This window comes from Platalea leucorodia (assembly GCF_965183815.1).
Source record: "Platalea leucorodia genome assembly, chromosome: 3".
Lineage (NCBI taxonomy): Eukaryota > Metazoa > Chordata > Aves > Pelecaniformes > Threskiornithidae > Platalea > Platalea leucorodia.
The window spans coordinates 38,236,967-38,254,716 of NC_138825.1; the positions used below are offsets into that span (position 1 = coordinate 38,236,967).

The window sequence follows — 17,750 nt, forward strand, 5'->3', positions numbered from 1 at the left end:
AAATCTGGTTTTGTACTGTTCTAAGTTGTATTCAATTTCTATCCAAATATAGCTTAATATAAACCTTGGGTAAATAAATGATTTGCTACTACATCAAAGTATTACTTATTTTCTTGAGCAGTATAAAAATGTAAGTATTTAAGAATGGAGGGGGAGCAGAGCTGGGCTGTTTTCTAAGTAAAGCTTTATGTTTGGGGAGAAAAAAAATGCGCATATAAATTGTCCCTCCAACAGGACTGAGTAGGTGATTACAACGTAAAACAATATTTTACTATATTATCCAGAGAACTAACACTTTTGCTGGTCAAGTAAATTTCACTACTATACTGTAGACCAAACTGTGGCATTGCCATTCACAGCAGCCCCAGATTGAGACATTTTAGCCACATACAAAGAAAAAACAACAGGGAAAAGACTATTCAAACAAGGAAAAAAAGTTCTATGACTAATTCGTTTAAGAAACTTTTTCAGAGGTTTTCTTCTAAACAATAAACCTATAATCCTACTCCTCCACGCTACTCGAGCCAATTGAAAGTTTTGCATTTGCAGTACCATTCAGCTATCTGTAACTAAGCAATAGTGAAATGGTCCGATTCAGAGTCTTCATTCGCTCATCCCTCAAACCCAAGTCTTTTGGGCTCCAATCTTGCAAGACGCTATCTGTGAAAAGCTCTTCTTCACTTTTCGGACATATGAAATAGTCATTGTGACTTGCACTCCTGTTTCATTTACATTTATTAAACAATTCACTGCTCGAAGTTTCTGTCTCTTTGTAACTTGTTATCTGCTTCTGTTACGCTTCATTTACACTTGCTTTTTCCCTCCTCCTCCCACCACAACCACCTCGAAACTGCTTTTTTAAAGCTAAGACTCAGATACAAAATAAACTACTGGAGATTTTGATGGATAAACATATATCAATTATTTCTGAACTTTTTCTAATCTAGAACATATTTAAAAAGCTCACACCATAAGCCTGAATAAATATGTCAAGCAAACTTATTATTGGGATTTAATGAACATACTCCTGGAGGCCTCTCCTCACAGAAGGATATTTTATCCTATAATATCAGTGAGATATTCGAGCCAGCTTGTGCATGCTGCAAGAGTTCACCTCATGATGTAAAGGACCACGATGCTGACTCATCAGGACTGATTCACTTTCAAAATCTGGGGGAGAGGGGTGTGGGAAATGTTTTTCCTCAGTGTTAAGTAGTTTGGGGCAGGGGCTGCATTTCCATTTTGTAAAAGTAAACCCTGTGAGACAATATTAATTAAAAAGCCCTACTATTTTTTTAAAAACTAGAATCCAATAGAAGAAAAAGGACTAGTGACTACAGAAGACAGAAATTGAGAAAGAAGGTGCTCCTATGGTCAGATTCTTAAGGCAAGCTCAGTATCTTCAAAAGACAAAAATCAAGTTTCATAAAGCTGCCCCTGTCAAAGCAACATTGGTTTCTTTTAACTATAACTGGATCCTTCAATCCTTCTCATTTCAATCATCTATCAGTTTTCCCATTATTTTTCTCGGAACTGATGTCAAGATAACCAGGCTTTAATTACTTAGTTTTTGTTCTTTTTAATATTGGCACAGTATGAATATCTTTCTAGTTCTCTAGAATTTTCTTGGCTTATCTGGTTTTATTAAAAGGCTGATCAAGGATAGCTGAAAAAGAGATCTCCGTGATAACAGAGCACTGAATGAACCTTGGAGTTCCAAGATTTGTAACTGCAACAGTAGGGAGAATGGAAAACTGGAGCAAGAGAAAAGACTAGATTTAGATTACATGAAGGGAAAAGAGCACAGAAGCAGCGGGATAAAACTAGAGCAAGAAGAGGAGGCCTAGTAAAGACTAAATTTACAAATAATCCTAATAAAGAGAGCAGCCAGAAACTAATAAGATAATCCAAAAATATTCGCTGCAAAGCTATCCAAACATGCCATTTACTCCTTTGTATATAATCCTATGAAAAATGTACAAAACCATGTGAGCAATAAAGATATAAGCCAACACTAATCACTGACATCAGCTCGCGTTGTTACAGTCCATTCTTCATAGATAAAAAATTAAAACAGATTCTGATAGATTTTTACACTTAAAAAATTCTCAAAGGGAACTGAAAATCTGGAGAAAATTCATTCACAACAGAAAAATTGGATACATCCGAAGATAATGGATTCTGTACACTTCATATTGATCATCCTTTCATTTAACTTTGTAACACAGGATAAACTTATATTGACAAAATTGTGATAACACGCTCACTGTAAGAGCTCTAATACATTTTTATTTGATAAGCTCCTTGGAGAAGAGAGCATCTTTATCAAGAGCAGAGGCAGACATATCATTTAGCTTTCCTAACATAATAGCTGGAAACTTAAAGTAAGTGTTTCATGACAGTCTGATGAAAGCTGAAGTAACCAGTATTTTGATATTAATGACAAATCAGTAGGCTTTTCTGTTTGCAGTATTGCATTAGAAATCAGCATGAAACTACACATAACCTCTGAATGCAAGTACAAGAACTTACAGTATCAGATCTTTGTTTACCATTTCCACTTCTCCCCTGGCATTGCTAGAGGAGTTTTCAATATTATGAATATGCATTAAAAAGCTCACTCTTAAAAGAAATGCCAACTTAATGCCAGACTTAAGGATCTCTGTTTTCCTAGCATATCACATACAAGAAACCAGCCAAGAACAAGATAGGGGACAGAAGTCAATCTGGTCCTGCTGTATGTGAAGTTGTCAGCTACTTGTTAACAGAGTCAGTGACATGCCATCCATCCTTAACCGTGATACTTTCCTTGACACCCCTCCAGTTCTGCTGGCATTATGCCTTTATTTTAGTGGCAGAAAATGAAACAAATAATTGTAATTTCTTGAAAAAGTCCATAAACTTAACAAAAGTAGTTTCATGAAGTCTAAAGACTATGACCTCATGAAATGCTAGCTCTTTGCTTTTAATAAATTATTCTCAAATGTACATTAAAACATACAGTGCCACTTGTTTTGAACTTAATTCTAATGATTAAAAAGAGATACGATAGGGATTTAGGTGATTCTAAACTGAATCACAGTCAATGCAATGTTAATATTTCATAATGAGTTTAGTAAGAAATTCCAGAATTAAGGAATAACATCCCTTTTTCCCCAGTGTAGAGTCATTCATCCATAAATCTGCACTTTGACTTTTTCTATAGTTCTGAATTGCAAATCTCATGTGGGATAGACCCTGGCTTCAAATATAAAGTTTCCTCAAATCTGAGGAAACATTGAACCTGAATTCAAATGGTTTGACTTTCATGTTCCAAGCAACTGAACTTAGTTCCCCCTTCTGCTCTCTCTCTTTTCATACATATGCTTCTCTTCCCTCTAACCTTCATCTAATCTTTCTTTTCCAATTATCCCCATGTCTGTGTTCCTTTATTCCCCCCTTCAAGTAATATCTTTACCTACAGCACATCAATGACGACTGTGGCACCATCTTCCTTAAGAAGGAAAGCAGTATATTAAAATCTAAATAACTAAATATATTTCTAGCAGGCGTACAACATGTAAAGCATCTATATGATCTTATTGCTGCCAAATTCAGCTTTTCTTCTTTCCTTCTCATCTACTCTATTAAAAAGTGCATTATTGCTTTGGCTGAATTAAAGCAATCCAAAAATCTAGCAACCCACATAACTATATACAGCAACATAGGCTAAACCACAAAATTAAAAATTAATGGTGGAGTATAAGACACCTATAATTGTTTCCACCTGCCTGCAGACTTAGGACTAGGTTATGCTAATTATGTGTTTTTGCATTTTTACACATCAAGGAGGACAGAGATATTAATACAAAAACCCCTCAGAAATCCTAATCCAATCATAAGACTCCAGGAGCTAAGAACTCATCTACCCCAGCTCTGATCCCTTGTTAAACTCTGATCCCAGTAATGCACAGCAATCTGATTTCCAAGAGGTTTCAGTGCAATTCACAATTATCTAATAATTCACACACTCTAAGGCTGCTTGTACAATTGGGGTCTTTGTGTGCAGGAGATGGGAATACTGGTTTTGTCACTTAAGTACCATGCACATGTACAAGTACGTTTCAGACATCAGTTACAGCTGATACTCAGCAAACCAACTGGTTTCATTTTTAAACATTATCGAAGAAAGAAAAAGATTCTTTCAAGGACACGTTTGCTCTAGGTGTTTTATTTAAGATCAGTTCCCATGGGTGCACTAGAAACAGCAAATATTTCCAACTGGTCATTTTTCTGAAGTAAATGAAGTTTTATCTTCTTAGTACTCTACATTCCTTGATAGAAGGAACACTGAAGTTATCATCTACAAAGAATAAAGTGGATATTTTTCATTCCTTCTACCCAAGCAATAGAAAAATCACACCACAACTTACATCAGGCTGCAGAAAAATAGAACACAATTTTACTTTTGGGAAACAAAAATAATTTGGTCTATTCATCACTTTTTAATCCCGCAAGGTGAAACTAATTTGGAAATAAAAATCTACCATTAATCTAAGTTTCTGTTGTGTCAAGGTTTCTGACGGCTAATCTAAACTAGAAATTTAAAAAATTTTAATCTGAGATTGCTTCTTTGACTTTATAATCTGTCTTTCCAAATACAGTCCTTAATAGCATTTTATTCTAGTTGTCTTGAACATGCTGAGCTGTACTGGCATTGCTGCTAGTTAAAATCTACAGCCTCCTGTGCAATCCCAACTAGCCAGATCACCTCTCAACTAATATGGAATTATCGTAATTCCTAGGAAGGTTAATTAGAATATGTTAAAGAATAAAGGAAGGATACTGAGAATCCATACCATGTTCTGGTCCAAAATTCAGGAATTAAAAAAGAAAAGAAAACAACAACTCTGAACAAAAGGACATTTGTAGCATTCACTGAATAAGGATAATGAGTATTTTTTCAGTAGCTGACTACTATGTGTATTCTACAATTACAAATAAGATTTGTCATGTTTAGAAATATATTTTCAAATTTTAATAGACAGGATTACTGCATTACATGAAGTTCTTCACATCTCTTTTCCTGTCTTTTTTTTTTTTTTTTTTAAACTAGGTATATTTTTAACTCTCCATGCAATAAGAGACCCTAATATTTCATGGAAACAACAGTTTCAAACAAGTCACCATATTAAATGTGTACCCAAAGGGTACTCAACAGGGAAGATCCCTGAGTCATTATACAGCCTTTGCCTTTTTCTACTTTCTGAATTCTTTGCAAGTTTATCACTCCTTTACAATCTCACAAGGGGTTAGGAATATGGCAACATTGTGTGGTGCAAAGACCTTCATACCAATTAAACCCGCGAGTTACATCTACAAGAAATATCTTCTTTTTTGTGTAAAATATTTTCAGTGATGGTACTTTTTGCTTGAATTCATATTTATTGGGCATATTGCTGAATCAGGTTTTGGGAAGTCTGTTGTAAAAACAGAAGCTGAAACAGTGGTGCAGAATTTTGGAGCAAAACCAACTCCAAATTGTCTTATTTTTCTGAATTGTGATTAATTATACCTACTTGAACAACAACAGAAGTAAAATGGAAGTAAATACTTGAAACTTCTGTTTCCCTACAGTTCCAGATAGCCACCATCTTTCAGCTTCTTACAGTCATCTTCCACATAAAAAATACCTTTTTTCCTTTAACTAGGTGAGATTTTCTCTGGCATTTCTGCTATCTTCATCATTTAATTCCTCACCATCAAGGACATTTAAAAGTTTCTTAAAAGCATTTATTTTTGTAAAATTAATTGAATACATTCAAAATCAATCTAGAGATACAAACCCCTCAAAACAATATTAGCAAAAATCAGCTTCATGCATTTGAACTGAGAAGAATTTTCTTCTGCTTCAAAAAGATATATTTCGTATTTCTGTCAGCCTGATATACTTTTAATCTACTTCACGTATCTTTTACTCTGTATTAATATTTATTGCCACAGAAGTTTGCATTATTATCCTGTATTTATAGTACTTGAATTGTAGAGAACAAGTTAAAAAATACTCAGCCATCAAGACACCAACCTTGTGGGCAGGGTACAGCAGCCATCAGCCGTCAGCCTCACTTGGGTTTCATAGCTATCCAGTGGGCAAACAACTTGTTGAACAGGAGGACATTCGACTGTGCTGCAATCCACACTGAACACTACAGAGGAAGGGGAGAAGAAAATTCCTTTTACTCATGCTTTAGAAGCTTTTTGCAAATTACTTCATCATAAGCAACCAGTTATGCATCAGCCTTTTAATTTAGGTCAGAAAAATTATCTAATGAATACATGCTCGGCAGGTAACATTACAAAAAGACTTCCGTTCTCTTTAAGATTCACTTTTAAAAATTATTGACTCGGGAAGCAATTGAACTAATATTAGTTAATAAAAAGAATTTATAAAAGTTAGACCAGCAACCTCAATCAATCATTACACCTGTGAATAATGTTAGTTACTAAAATTATACTAGGTTACTGATAATATATTTTCCCCACAGCTTTTAAAACAGTAAACAATTAATTGTTTATTTTTTCCCTGATTAAAGTCTGTTTAAAGAGTAAAATACCTGGGTAATAGGAAATCAAAAAAAAATATTAAAGATACACTATGGATTTATGACTGCACATGTAAACTACATTTTTAAGGATTATTCCATTAGGTATTGTTTAGGTATTTATATATGGCAAAAATGAAATGCAAATTACCAAATCTCTGCATTAACAAGATGAAGAATTTTGCATAACTAGTAAGACACTGATGCTTTTTAGAAAGCAACAAATGCTTAGAAATGCAAAAAAAAAAATCAGTCTGAATATACATTTAATCCTATGAGTCATACTCAGGAAAGATGAAACACATCTTTACCTTGTTTGGTCCTAAATCTCCCACGTTAACAAACAATACCAACTCAGGCATTATCTATCTGCTATCCCTTATCATAATTATACTAAGAATGCACAGAATAAAACCTGATTCCCTCTCTAAAGAAATTAGCTACCTACCGACTGAGTAGGTAGGATGAACTGAATGTTGTCAGACTGAAAATTATACAGTACGATACCCCTGATGACTGATTAAACTTCACTTCAGTATTGACACTATTACGACTGCTTACTGCAGGGCTAAAGCAACTTGGCAATGCTATACCACACTTCTTTCAAGGGCTGATACCTTTCAAAGTCCCATTTTCTGTCTTCAAGTCCTGCATTTTTCAGGCCTGATCCTCAGAGGTACACAGCAATAATAATTCAATCAGTCATAATAAGATATCAGTGTCAGAATTACACCTACTTAGCATATTTCATCAAGCATTTAAATGAAAGCACAAGTTCAATGAAACCAGCTTGCAGCTCATTAAGGTTAGGATCAGTAGGTTTGTCCTCAAGACCACTAACTTTCAAAGTACATGACTATGTGAGTATCCTCTGTATAAGTGATATTCAGAATCTGGCTTTTTCCAGTTATTTGGGAAATGGAGCCATCTGCTAAATCAGAGCTATCTGACAAGTTAAAGAAGTTCTCAGTGAGAAATGCATGAATTTAAGTCCATTTTCTGGAGCAATGCAGAAAATTACTAAATTTAAATGGAAAGATTCCAGTTACTAATCTTGACAATGACAATTATTGAATTAACTTTTATATCTCTTCATAAACACGGAAAGATACCTATTTGCCTTTAAGACAGGAATACTTAACTTTATAACATTTCACTTTAAAAAGCTCTAGAGTTTTATGTTCCATTTTATTAACAAATAACACATTCGAAACATCTCTTCTGTAAGAAATGCACATCTAGTTCCTCCATTATCACAACAGGCATTGAGAATCATGACCTCGTCAGTATGGCCCAACACTACCAATACAATTTGCATGATTCTGTTGTGCCAAGTAACTACCAATGTCCAGTTTCCTGAATTTAAACTAGTAAACTTTCTACCTCCCTGGATTCAAGGCCCCCTCTGCCTCCTCCCCAGGTAAGCAGTCTGGGAAAAACCAGCCAAGTTCTACTAAAAAGCTACTACTGCACATCTATTTCTGTGTCCATCTTTCCATAAACCAGTAATGACAATGAAAAACAAAAACAAAAACAAAAACAAACAAACAAAAAAAACACCACAAGGAAGCTCCCTAATCACACCACCAAGTTTCAACTAAGGTGCTCTTTCTTCCTAAGTACTGCAAATTCTTTCCAGTGGTTATAGTGTGCTAGTACATGGCTCATTAACACTGAAAAGCAGCCCCAACAGTCTTTCTTTATCAAAAATGTACAAACCTGAGAAAAATTACAAAAATCCCAAATCAAACAAATCAAGAGCATTCAAATAGAAAATTCTCATGTAATTAAGTGGCTGTAGTCACTGAGTGGTTCCCCTGTTTGATTTGACTTCCCCTTTTTTATTTATTTTATATTGATCTCTTACTAGTACCAGAACGCCCTCCAATTCTTGAAAGGATTAGTAGGATTTGGTGAACAGAGGGTATGCACTGAGCTTATCTAACACCCACAGGATTTTATAATCCACACTCATACCCCACCTCAGCCTTCTCTCCAAACTGGGAGATCTTTATTATTACATTATTAGATTAATCATAGAACAGCTGAGCTTGGAGAGGACCTCTGGAGGTCATCTGGTCCAAGCCCCTTCCCAAGCCAGGCCACACAGATCTGGCTGCCCAGGCCCGTGCCTACATAGCTTTTGAATATCTCCAAGGACAGAGACTCTACCACCTCTCTGGACAACCTGTGTCACTGCTCGGTCACCCTCACGGTGAAAAAGTGTTTCCTGGTGTTCAGAGGGAACCTCCGTTGTTTCAGTTTGTGCCCAGTGCCTCTGGTCCTGTCGCTGGGAAAACCAAGGCTCCACCGAAAAGAGCCTCGCTCCATCTTTACCCCTTCCCTTCAGGTATTTATATGCATTGATGAGATCCCCCCTGAGCCTTCTCTTCTCCAGGCTGAACAGTCCCAGCTCTCTCAGCCTCTCCTCACAGGAGAGAGATGAAGAGAGATAAGAGATGAAAGATATTTGAAGAAGGAAAAAAGTTCCTACTTTTTTTCACATTTAAATGGATTTCTCAAAATGGAAAAAGTATTGAGCCAAACTTCCAGATAAGCTGAAAATATTGTAAGGTTACAGAACAGACTATAATTGGATTCTTCATTACTTAAAAAAGATGTCCCCCAGATCAGCTGTACTACCATCCTAAAAAAATAAGACTGCAAACATTTGTCACTGAACTACTAGTTTTGTTTTCACAACTCACTTTGATTCCGATAATTACAAAACGTACTTTTCATGAACAGGTTTGTTATAAGCTGTTATTATATATTTTTTTATAAGCTAAAAAAAATTTAAATCCTGTCTAAATAAAATTAATTTGTCTATCCTAGAAGCTTTAAATATATAGTTTGACAAATACATGTATCTTCAAGAACTCAAACATGTTGCAGTTTCCTATCAACGAAGACGCGCCCGATCAACCTTTCCTTGCAAGTCTTCAGGAACTTTCTCATGCACTGAATTTGTATACAGTAGCATCTGAGAGTTACTAATTTTTCTACAAGAATGTAGCAGAAACCCTACCATGGTTGCAGACCCTGACATAGCTACAGTAATATGCCACCTCCTTTGTAGACTACAAAATCAAAGGTCTCTGATCATAAACTGTTAAGAACTAGGTGAAAGTAATTTTATAGTAGAATATGTTAACATAAGTATATTAAGTTTCACCTTTACGTGTTATGCTGGCTTTCTAGAGAATACAATGTACAGTTCAGGGGCAAGATCTAAATAGTGATCTATGCATCTAAAGATCCAGGATCAAGGCAGTATTTCCATCTCTGATGCAACAAAGTGGCTCAGCATGGGAAAGACTTCATGTTTTTCCAGAAGTCACAGCCTTCTGGGGGTCCAATACAAATAAGCCAAACAATAACATTCTCTTTATAGTTGTGTTTAAACCAAGATTCGGTACCGAAAAACCCCATCCATTTCAGTAAGAGTAATTTTCAGGCCATGCAGGGGTGCTGGAGAAGGTGAGTAAATGAAAACTCTGCCAGAGAGACTGCTGGAAGAATGACAAATGAGCAATCTTTTCAACAGAGGTTCTGTCTAGCATGACAGACATTTCCCAATGCTTTCCCAAGGATGTCAGAAACTAAGCGATGATGCTCCTCATCTCACCATACACAGCAATAACAACAACAAAGTCATCAATAAAGGTACAACAAACACCTGTTGGACAAGTGCCAAAGTAAACTATTTACTCTTCTTTATTCAGAAGTGGGAGCCAGAGTTCCTGTCACAACTTCAGCAAAATACCTTTTAGATTAGATTTTAACTCCATCTTTAAATGAACAAACATGATTTTAAAGACATCATTGCTCATACTATTTTAGCTTCTTAGCAAAAGAGGCACATATAATCCCACAAATCTTGTTTCACCTTATTTTCATTTTTACTGTTAACACATTATGCAGCTCCATTGAGACCGTTCATTCAGACTATCTTTAAGGAAAAAAAAAAACAACCAAACTTATTTTTGAGAATACCTTTTAAGAACTGTAACTCCCAGCTTAAAACTAAATTCAGTGCTCAGTCAGTAAATTCACTGCTTATGAATGGCCAGTAATACACAGCTCGTAGGAACAAAGTAGGTTGCTTATGGCACCAGACCACTGTTATTTCACCTCTGAGCTTAGCAACGGCAGCAAAACAAAAGGGACACAACATACTTGTTCTGAGTAGGTACCACAACTGTGGCAAGAGGCTTGGTGGAGCAACGGGTAAGAATATTTAAGACAAATTCATCTGGAGGTTAATAGACAGGTATGACTAAGCTACTAAGTTTCTTCACTGTTCATTTTAACTCAATGCCAATGCCTTTAATCACTGCATTCCTAAAGTAAAAGAGGTAGAAGAGGAAGCAGATCTCAAAATGAATGATTTTAGTCCAGCATTTAGTCTTAAGGAAACACTTCTTATTTTCCTTTCAGTAACTCAGTTGCCAATCACAGTATTTGAACATATACAGTTCTCACCACAAGGCTCCAAACTCACATGCCACTGTAAACTGGAATGCAGTGACATCTTATTTAAGGAACAGAAATAAACACAATTTATGCTTTAATTGCGCAAACACTTACTGGCATAAGGCAGCACTACTATCATAGGAAGCAGTCCTCCCAGCTTCTGGAAATTTGTTTCCACCAGAAAGCCCTTGCTGGTGCAAAAACCCTTTGGAGGCTGGTTAAGTAGACGCAGAGGTGCAGGAAGAGTGTTCTGGTAGCAGCACTCACAGAACTAGAGTTTTTAGGTCTGTGGCAAAGTATGGAAAACAGTTTTCTCTGTTCGACATGTAAACTCCATGGACATGCTGACACTATTCAGTAAAACTAGTGACATCAGCCCCGTAAGAAACTCTACATGAACACTTATCTACCAGGCCTTATACTGTCCCTTGTCCCATTTTTTTCAGCAACATGGCATTAAAAACAGAGGAAACATGAAATAGAGCACTGCTAGTTCAGATCCTCTCCAACTCTTCTTTCCTACAATTCTTCAGCATACCAAATCAAACTCTGAAGACACAAGGTTTATTACCAGGCTGAATAAATGGGCTGAATAAATATTCCTGCCATGTAAGGAGCATTATCTGACTTTGCTTTATGACCAAAATTTCAGCAAATCCACATAGATAATTCATATAGTGTTCATACATACCTAAAAACCAGTTATATGCTACTACACATACAGTAGTACATGTAGAGAATAAATGGCATAAAACAACACAGGAGAGGCAGGATGGGCCAGATTACCTCCAGAATCATCTAGTCTTCCAACCTAAATTATTCTATAATTCTATAAGCCTATGAATATACAATCCCAATAAAACAAGATGTTCCATTGCCTGTTCTTAAACAAAGAAATTTATTTAAAATCACAGACAGTAGTGAACATGATGGAACAGTTTAGATGGAAAACAACAGCAAGGTTCATGCTGACTTGCAAATTTAAAAATAAAGTCCCTAAACTTTGTACAAGAAAGGAAACATTAAAAAAAGATTTCAGTACTTGTTTAGTCTATAATTTTCTTCGTATATCAAGTACAAATTATGTTGTCTATACAAGTACAGTTTACACTCTTTGAAAACAAGGTTCCTCCAAAAACTGAAAAAAGTTCAGATTTGCAAAGATTGGCCATTAAAAATAAAAAGCCTTCTATGGTAAGTAATTTGTAGTCTACTAAGATTTGTCAACATTCAGCTACTCCTTTCCCTGTCTTCCAGTCTTGTGTTGGCTTGTTTTTCCTTTGTGATCTTCCCACTATGTCAAATGGTAAACGAAAAGAACACGTAGACCAAAGTTATAAAAGTCAACTTGGACAGCCACTGAAGTCTAACTTGACAAAAATCAGGCTATGTAGTGACTAATAATTCTGTATTTATAGCACTCATATTTTTTCCCTAAAGCCAAGGCACTGCAACAAGGCCCCACTTACTCCGTAGTTTGCAGTTTAGCCATTACATCTTTCATCACCTTTCACTGCGGGGATGCACAAGAGTACCCACCTACACTCCTCAGCCTCTTAGCCACTGCCTAAGAAACATACTGTCATCATCTCCCAAGGTATGGGAGAACTCTCTGCTTTCCCTTAGCCTCTCAATTTCTAACCCCCATTGCAAAGCCTACACTTCCCTTAAATTCCATTAGTCTCCTTCCCCAATCTCTTTAAAGCCTCTGCTCTGCTACCCTCCTAACACGTATCTTCTTTTTTCCGTCCCACGTACCTTCACCTCTTAACTCCCTACAACAAAATACAAACTACTTCAGAGAACAACATACACACAGTAACACAAATCCACTCATGTAATAAATAATCACATATTCAATTTGAAGATTCTGTAGTACTAACAAGCTGAAAACAACCTTCAAGAAGTAACCTACAAAGGTAAGTTCGGACTGATTTGCAAACTACAAGATGGGAATGCATATAACAGTCAGGAGGACATGATTAGAGCTAACATTTATTTTGAGAAATAAAGAAATAATCCAAAGTCAGCAAGATAAAATTCAGTAAAGGCATACTTGAAGTATATATAGGAAGAATTAAAATGTACAAATACAGAGGTTCAGTAGCAGTCATGCTACAGAAAGATCTTGGGACCACACTATATAACAAACTAAATATAACTCTGCAAAAAAGCCAGCTTTTACTTAGAATTTTGCATCAAAGACAATAAGTAATTATTCTACAGTATTTAGTCCTGATGAAGACTCACCCAAAATAGTAGTCTGCTTTTAGACACCACATTTTAAAGACATGAGGATAAACTTAAGAAAACTTATAGAGGGGCAACATAACGAGCAAGGAGTCCAAGGACACTAGTCATAAGAAATTACAGCGAATTCTAGATGAAAGACGACTAAGGTTGACAAAATGTTCCAGAGCAAAAATTATTATAAAGACTTGTTCAACAACTACTCAGGACAGAGAACAAAAAAGTTTGCTTAAATTTCCACATAGGCAAATTTGCATTGGGTATTAGGAAAAACACAAAGAGAAGCACTAGAAGATACAAAGACTGTACAGTCTACTTCTGTGGAAGATTTCAGAAAATGTTAAACAAGCATAGGAAAGGCACAGCTTAAACACACTCGAACCTGTTTGCATATAAGATTTTGGATTATACAATTTTATCCGCCTGCTTTCATCCCTCTATTTTTATTATTAATCTTTACCAAAGCCTGGATAAAAAGAAGAGTGAATTACATCTTCCGCTTCACCGAGAACAATAAATCACAAGAAAGGGTGATTCGTGTTCTCATGAAATGGAACATGGGTAAATACTGAAAAAGTGTTGCAAAGTCTTTTACTACGCTCCTCCAAAATCCTTTTGCTCTCCAGTTTTTAAGGATTATCACTTTGTAATCTAGAAAAATCTTAAGACAGAAACCTTACTTCCCTGTCCATACACAATATATTCCTACTATGAAAAACTTTTGTATAATCTAATCAGTATATAAAGCATGTTACTTTCACTAGTAGCATCCACAGAAATGCAGTATTCTCACTAGGCTACTTTTCCCTTGTTGCTGAGTTTAAATTAATGTCTGAAGAAAAAAAGAAAGTAAAATTTATTGTAATATCTTTTTTCTTAATGAGTATTGTGCACATATAATTATTTTAATTTTGAAGAAGAATCAGAAGAATTTAGAGGCTATATAGGCTTTATTAGATGCAATTATACAGGTTATTGTGCTTGTCAGACAGTTAGAAAAAATTGAAAAATAGAAAAAAAATCATGTCCATTTTTACCTGGTTTACATTCATAGAGATCACAGCATTCCCCTGGCTTTCCTGATGCCTTAGAAACCAATATATTCAAATAGCCAGGTTGGCAAACCTTCCTCAAGCAGCCTGCAGGATTACACACACAACGGCTTGGGAGTGGACAGCATTCACCGGGAGGAGCATAGCCTTCAATCAAGATGGAATCTTCTGGACAGCGAGGAGAAAACTGGACTTCACAGCGGGCCTTGGAGCAATCGGGTTTCTCTTCTGAAAGGGAGAAAAAAAAAAAATCAGCATGCCACAACTGTCAGTAAAACACTGTAATGAAGCTGTACAAGATGAGCTCAGATAAAGCTCCCTTTCTCCTCCCTCCCCCCAAAACAATAAAAATTGCTGCTGCTGAACTGATTAGCAAAAATTATGGAATACATTTAAAAAAATCTTGGTATTTGCAAGATGGTGGGTGCGTTATGAGATATTTTACAAAAATTGTAATTTGTGCAATATGCGTGACAGCTGAACCCACACAGCCTCAAAAAAACAGCTGTGAAGCTACACATTTGGCCATAACATTAAGAAACAACTTGTCATATCATGTACAGCCCTGATGTTCACTCCTACACTTTCAGTTTCCTAAGACTTTCCATTATGAGCAACTGATTTTGATTGATTGATTTATTAAACTTGAATGACCTGAAATGAGATTTCACATATTCAAAAAGCTGGTTAAAAGTTCAACAGCTAACATACTTGGAGAGTCCATACATTAGCAAAAGAGGATTTTTCCTGTACACACTCCCAATGCTCACATTAAAAGTGTTGTTCCTATGTACTTCGGTGGCTTGAAGAGTAAAAGAGAAGAGGTTTGACTAGCACTGGCTAGAGGCACTAGAGGTTTGAGGCACTGGCTGCAGGCACACAGCAATAAGAAAAGGAATATTGAGGAGCAAGGTCAATGATTTGGTGGGAACAGTGACAAGCTGGACAAACACTGAGATAAGACAAAGAGAACATGAAGACATAGAAGAAGGTTCTTGGACAACTAGGTAACACTCTTCCAAAACTTGGAAAAGAAGTCAAGATTCCCCATTGTCAAGAAAAAAGGATCTTAATTCTGGCAAAAATGTTGTGTCATGGCCTCCAATGACTAAGCCACACTGGGAAAAATCAGACCACTCCCATGACCAATTTACTCTGTAATGCAAACAGTAAGAAACTTGCTCATATTCAAGAGGGTCTCACTTTGCTCAATATACCTGAACACTGTTAAAAAGCAAGTGGATTCAAGACACTCAGAAGAGCAATATCTTTAAGTCAATAGGACATGGTGACTTAAGTGTTTGGAGGCAGTGCAGGGAGCCTTCCCAGGCCTGGCCAGAAAAAAACCCCACAACAATAGAAAAGAAATACCTGAATTTATAAACTGTTTGTACCACTCCTTGGTTATTTCCTGCTTTGTAAGCTAGATGGTTCTACTACAAATGTCACTGTTACCCCTACAAAATTAATTGGTTACTTTTCCTGTCATTAAAGTTAGATGCAGAATAGTAGAAACAAGTAAAAACAACACTAACTTTATTAATCTGATGTTTAAGCTACTGCCATTTAAAAAAAAAAAAAATCATCAATCTCCGGTTGTAGTTTCAATGATTGAATAAGATGTATCAACTATGAACATCTCTGATAAAAAGAATATCTTCTCCAAGATTTTAGAGTAACTCCACTGTTTTTTGTTACTGAAGTTACTGGATATTGTGTTTGGGTTGTTTAAACTAAAAGCAACACAGCAAATGTGTAATTCTGCTTCCAAACATATACTGAATGTCAATAACAGCAGTATTTTTTTTCCCCGAGGATCATTTTTACACTTAATTTTAGTATATTCTTTGGAATTCTAGGTCATACTGAAGAATCAAAGCAGTATTGCTTGTCTACATGGTTGATTTGCTAACTGTGCTTTAGTTGCACTTAAACTTAGAGGGATGTAATGCCTCGTCATATAAAGTGCTTAGAAAAATATTAATCTAGGTCTTAGCATTAGTAATTGCAAAAGGAAATCATGAACATAAACATCTGCCTCAATTTTATCTGGCAAATATAACAAAACAGAATAAAAAAAATAATTACACTTATTTCCCTCATGTACAAGTACTTTATATTTTTTTCTTACAAGCAACAGAGATTACTAACTTAAATGTGATACTAGTGTCATAACCCTTTTCTTATGGATAAAGACCCCACTATTTCCATCTATCTTTAAAATAGCCTAGGCTAGATAAGTACTTTGTCTAGAATTTTAAATAACATTTGTAAGACTTTTTTTTTTTAAACCTACCCTTATGTTTAGGTTCTTATCTGCTTTATTAAACACATTGTTCATACCGAACATTACTGGTTACAGAGGTTCACTGCAGAAAGTTCTATAAATAATAGATAACATACTAGTTTCAGTATTTTATTGATATTCTTTAGTTTATGGATATAGTAAAAGGCTCGACATTTTAGCTTTTAAAAATCTTTTCATTTCCCACTGCATGTTGTTCAATCGTACACAGAGAAGTGATAGTAGCAGCCCTTCAAGTTCATGCTCATGATAGACCCTTAAATTCACACTGTTCATTACTTAATCTGCCCTAGCATTATGCATCCAGCCATGTTCTGATTTCCAGGACTAACGGATAATATATTTTAAAAAGTTTACCTACTATTTTTACTTGACTACATTTACATACATACCGATATCTATATCAAGATAAGTGTTTCCTTACTGACTGTTTGAATTTGACCAATTTAAGCCAACTTTCAGAAACACAAGGTTTGTCAGAAATGCATGTCAAACTGTTGGGATTCGGACCATTCAGGACTCATAACTATATTTATTTTGAAGACCAATGCAAAGCCTACTGTTGGAGTTAAAATCACGCAGGAAAAATATGAAGAAAACTAGGATGTGTCACTACCAGCATGTAAGAAGCATTGCAAGCAGCAGAAGAAAGACATTTTAAATAGAGAACCATGACAAGTATTTTTATACGAAACGTTCATTCAGTGCTTCATAGTTATTATATTTTATAGTCTTTTCCACAGTAGAGTATTGTGCTCAATGTGGTTAACTGTAACAGAATACACTAGGATTCTACTATTAAGTAAAACCAGCATCGCTTTCAGAGGAAATGGTTTAAACTCAAACAACCACCACCTTGCAAAGACATTTTGTGTTTTAATAGCAGGTTACATAACACCAGCAGATATTTAGAAATCAAACTTAAGTTTTTCTTTGTAATCCACTATCACTATTACTTTTGTACTTCATAGTCCTGAAAAATAAACAAAGAAAAATCCCTCCCTACTACACTAGTTGTGTAAATATTGTGCTTCAAAATTATATTCTCAAGCTATGTAAATGGTAAAACATTCCCTTCCCAATATA

At 35.6% G+C, this 17,750-nt stretch overlaps 1 protein-coding gene across 1 annotated transcript in view; it reads right to left on the bottom strand.

Annotated features, from left to right (window-relative positions):
* The window catches only part of CRIM1 (cysteine rich transmembrane BMP regulator 1), a 197,094-nt gene that overhangs the window by 92,605 nt on the left and 86,739 nt on the right, over nucleotides 1–17,750 (bottom strand). The window contains exons 3-4 of the mRNA XM_082308005.1: nucleotides 14,345–14,587; nucleotides 6,065–6,185 (exon numbers count right to left, since the gene is read on the bottom strand). Coding sequence (XP_082164131.1) covers nucleotides 6,065–6,185; nucleotides 14,345–14,587 — 364 coding nt within the window. The remainder of the gene's footprint in view (nucleotides 1–6,064; nucleotides 6,186–14,344; nucleotides 14,588–17,750) is intronic.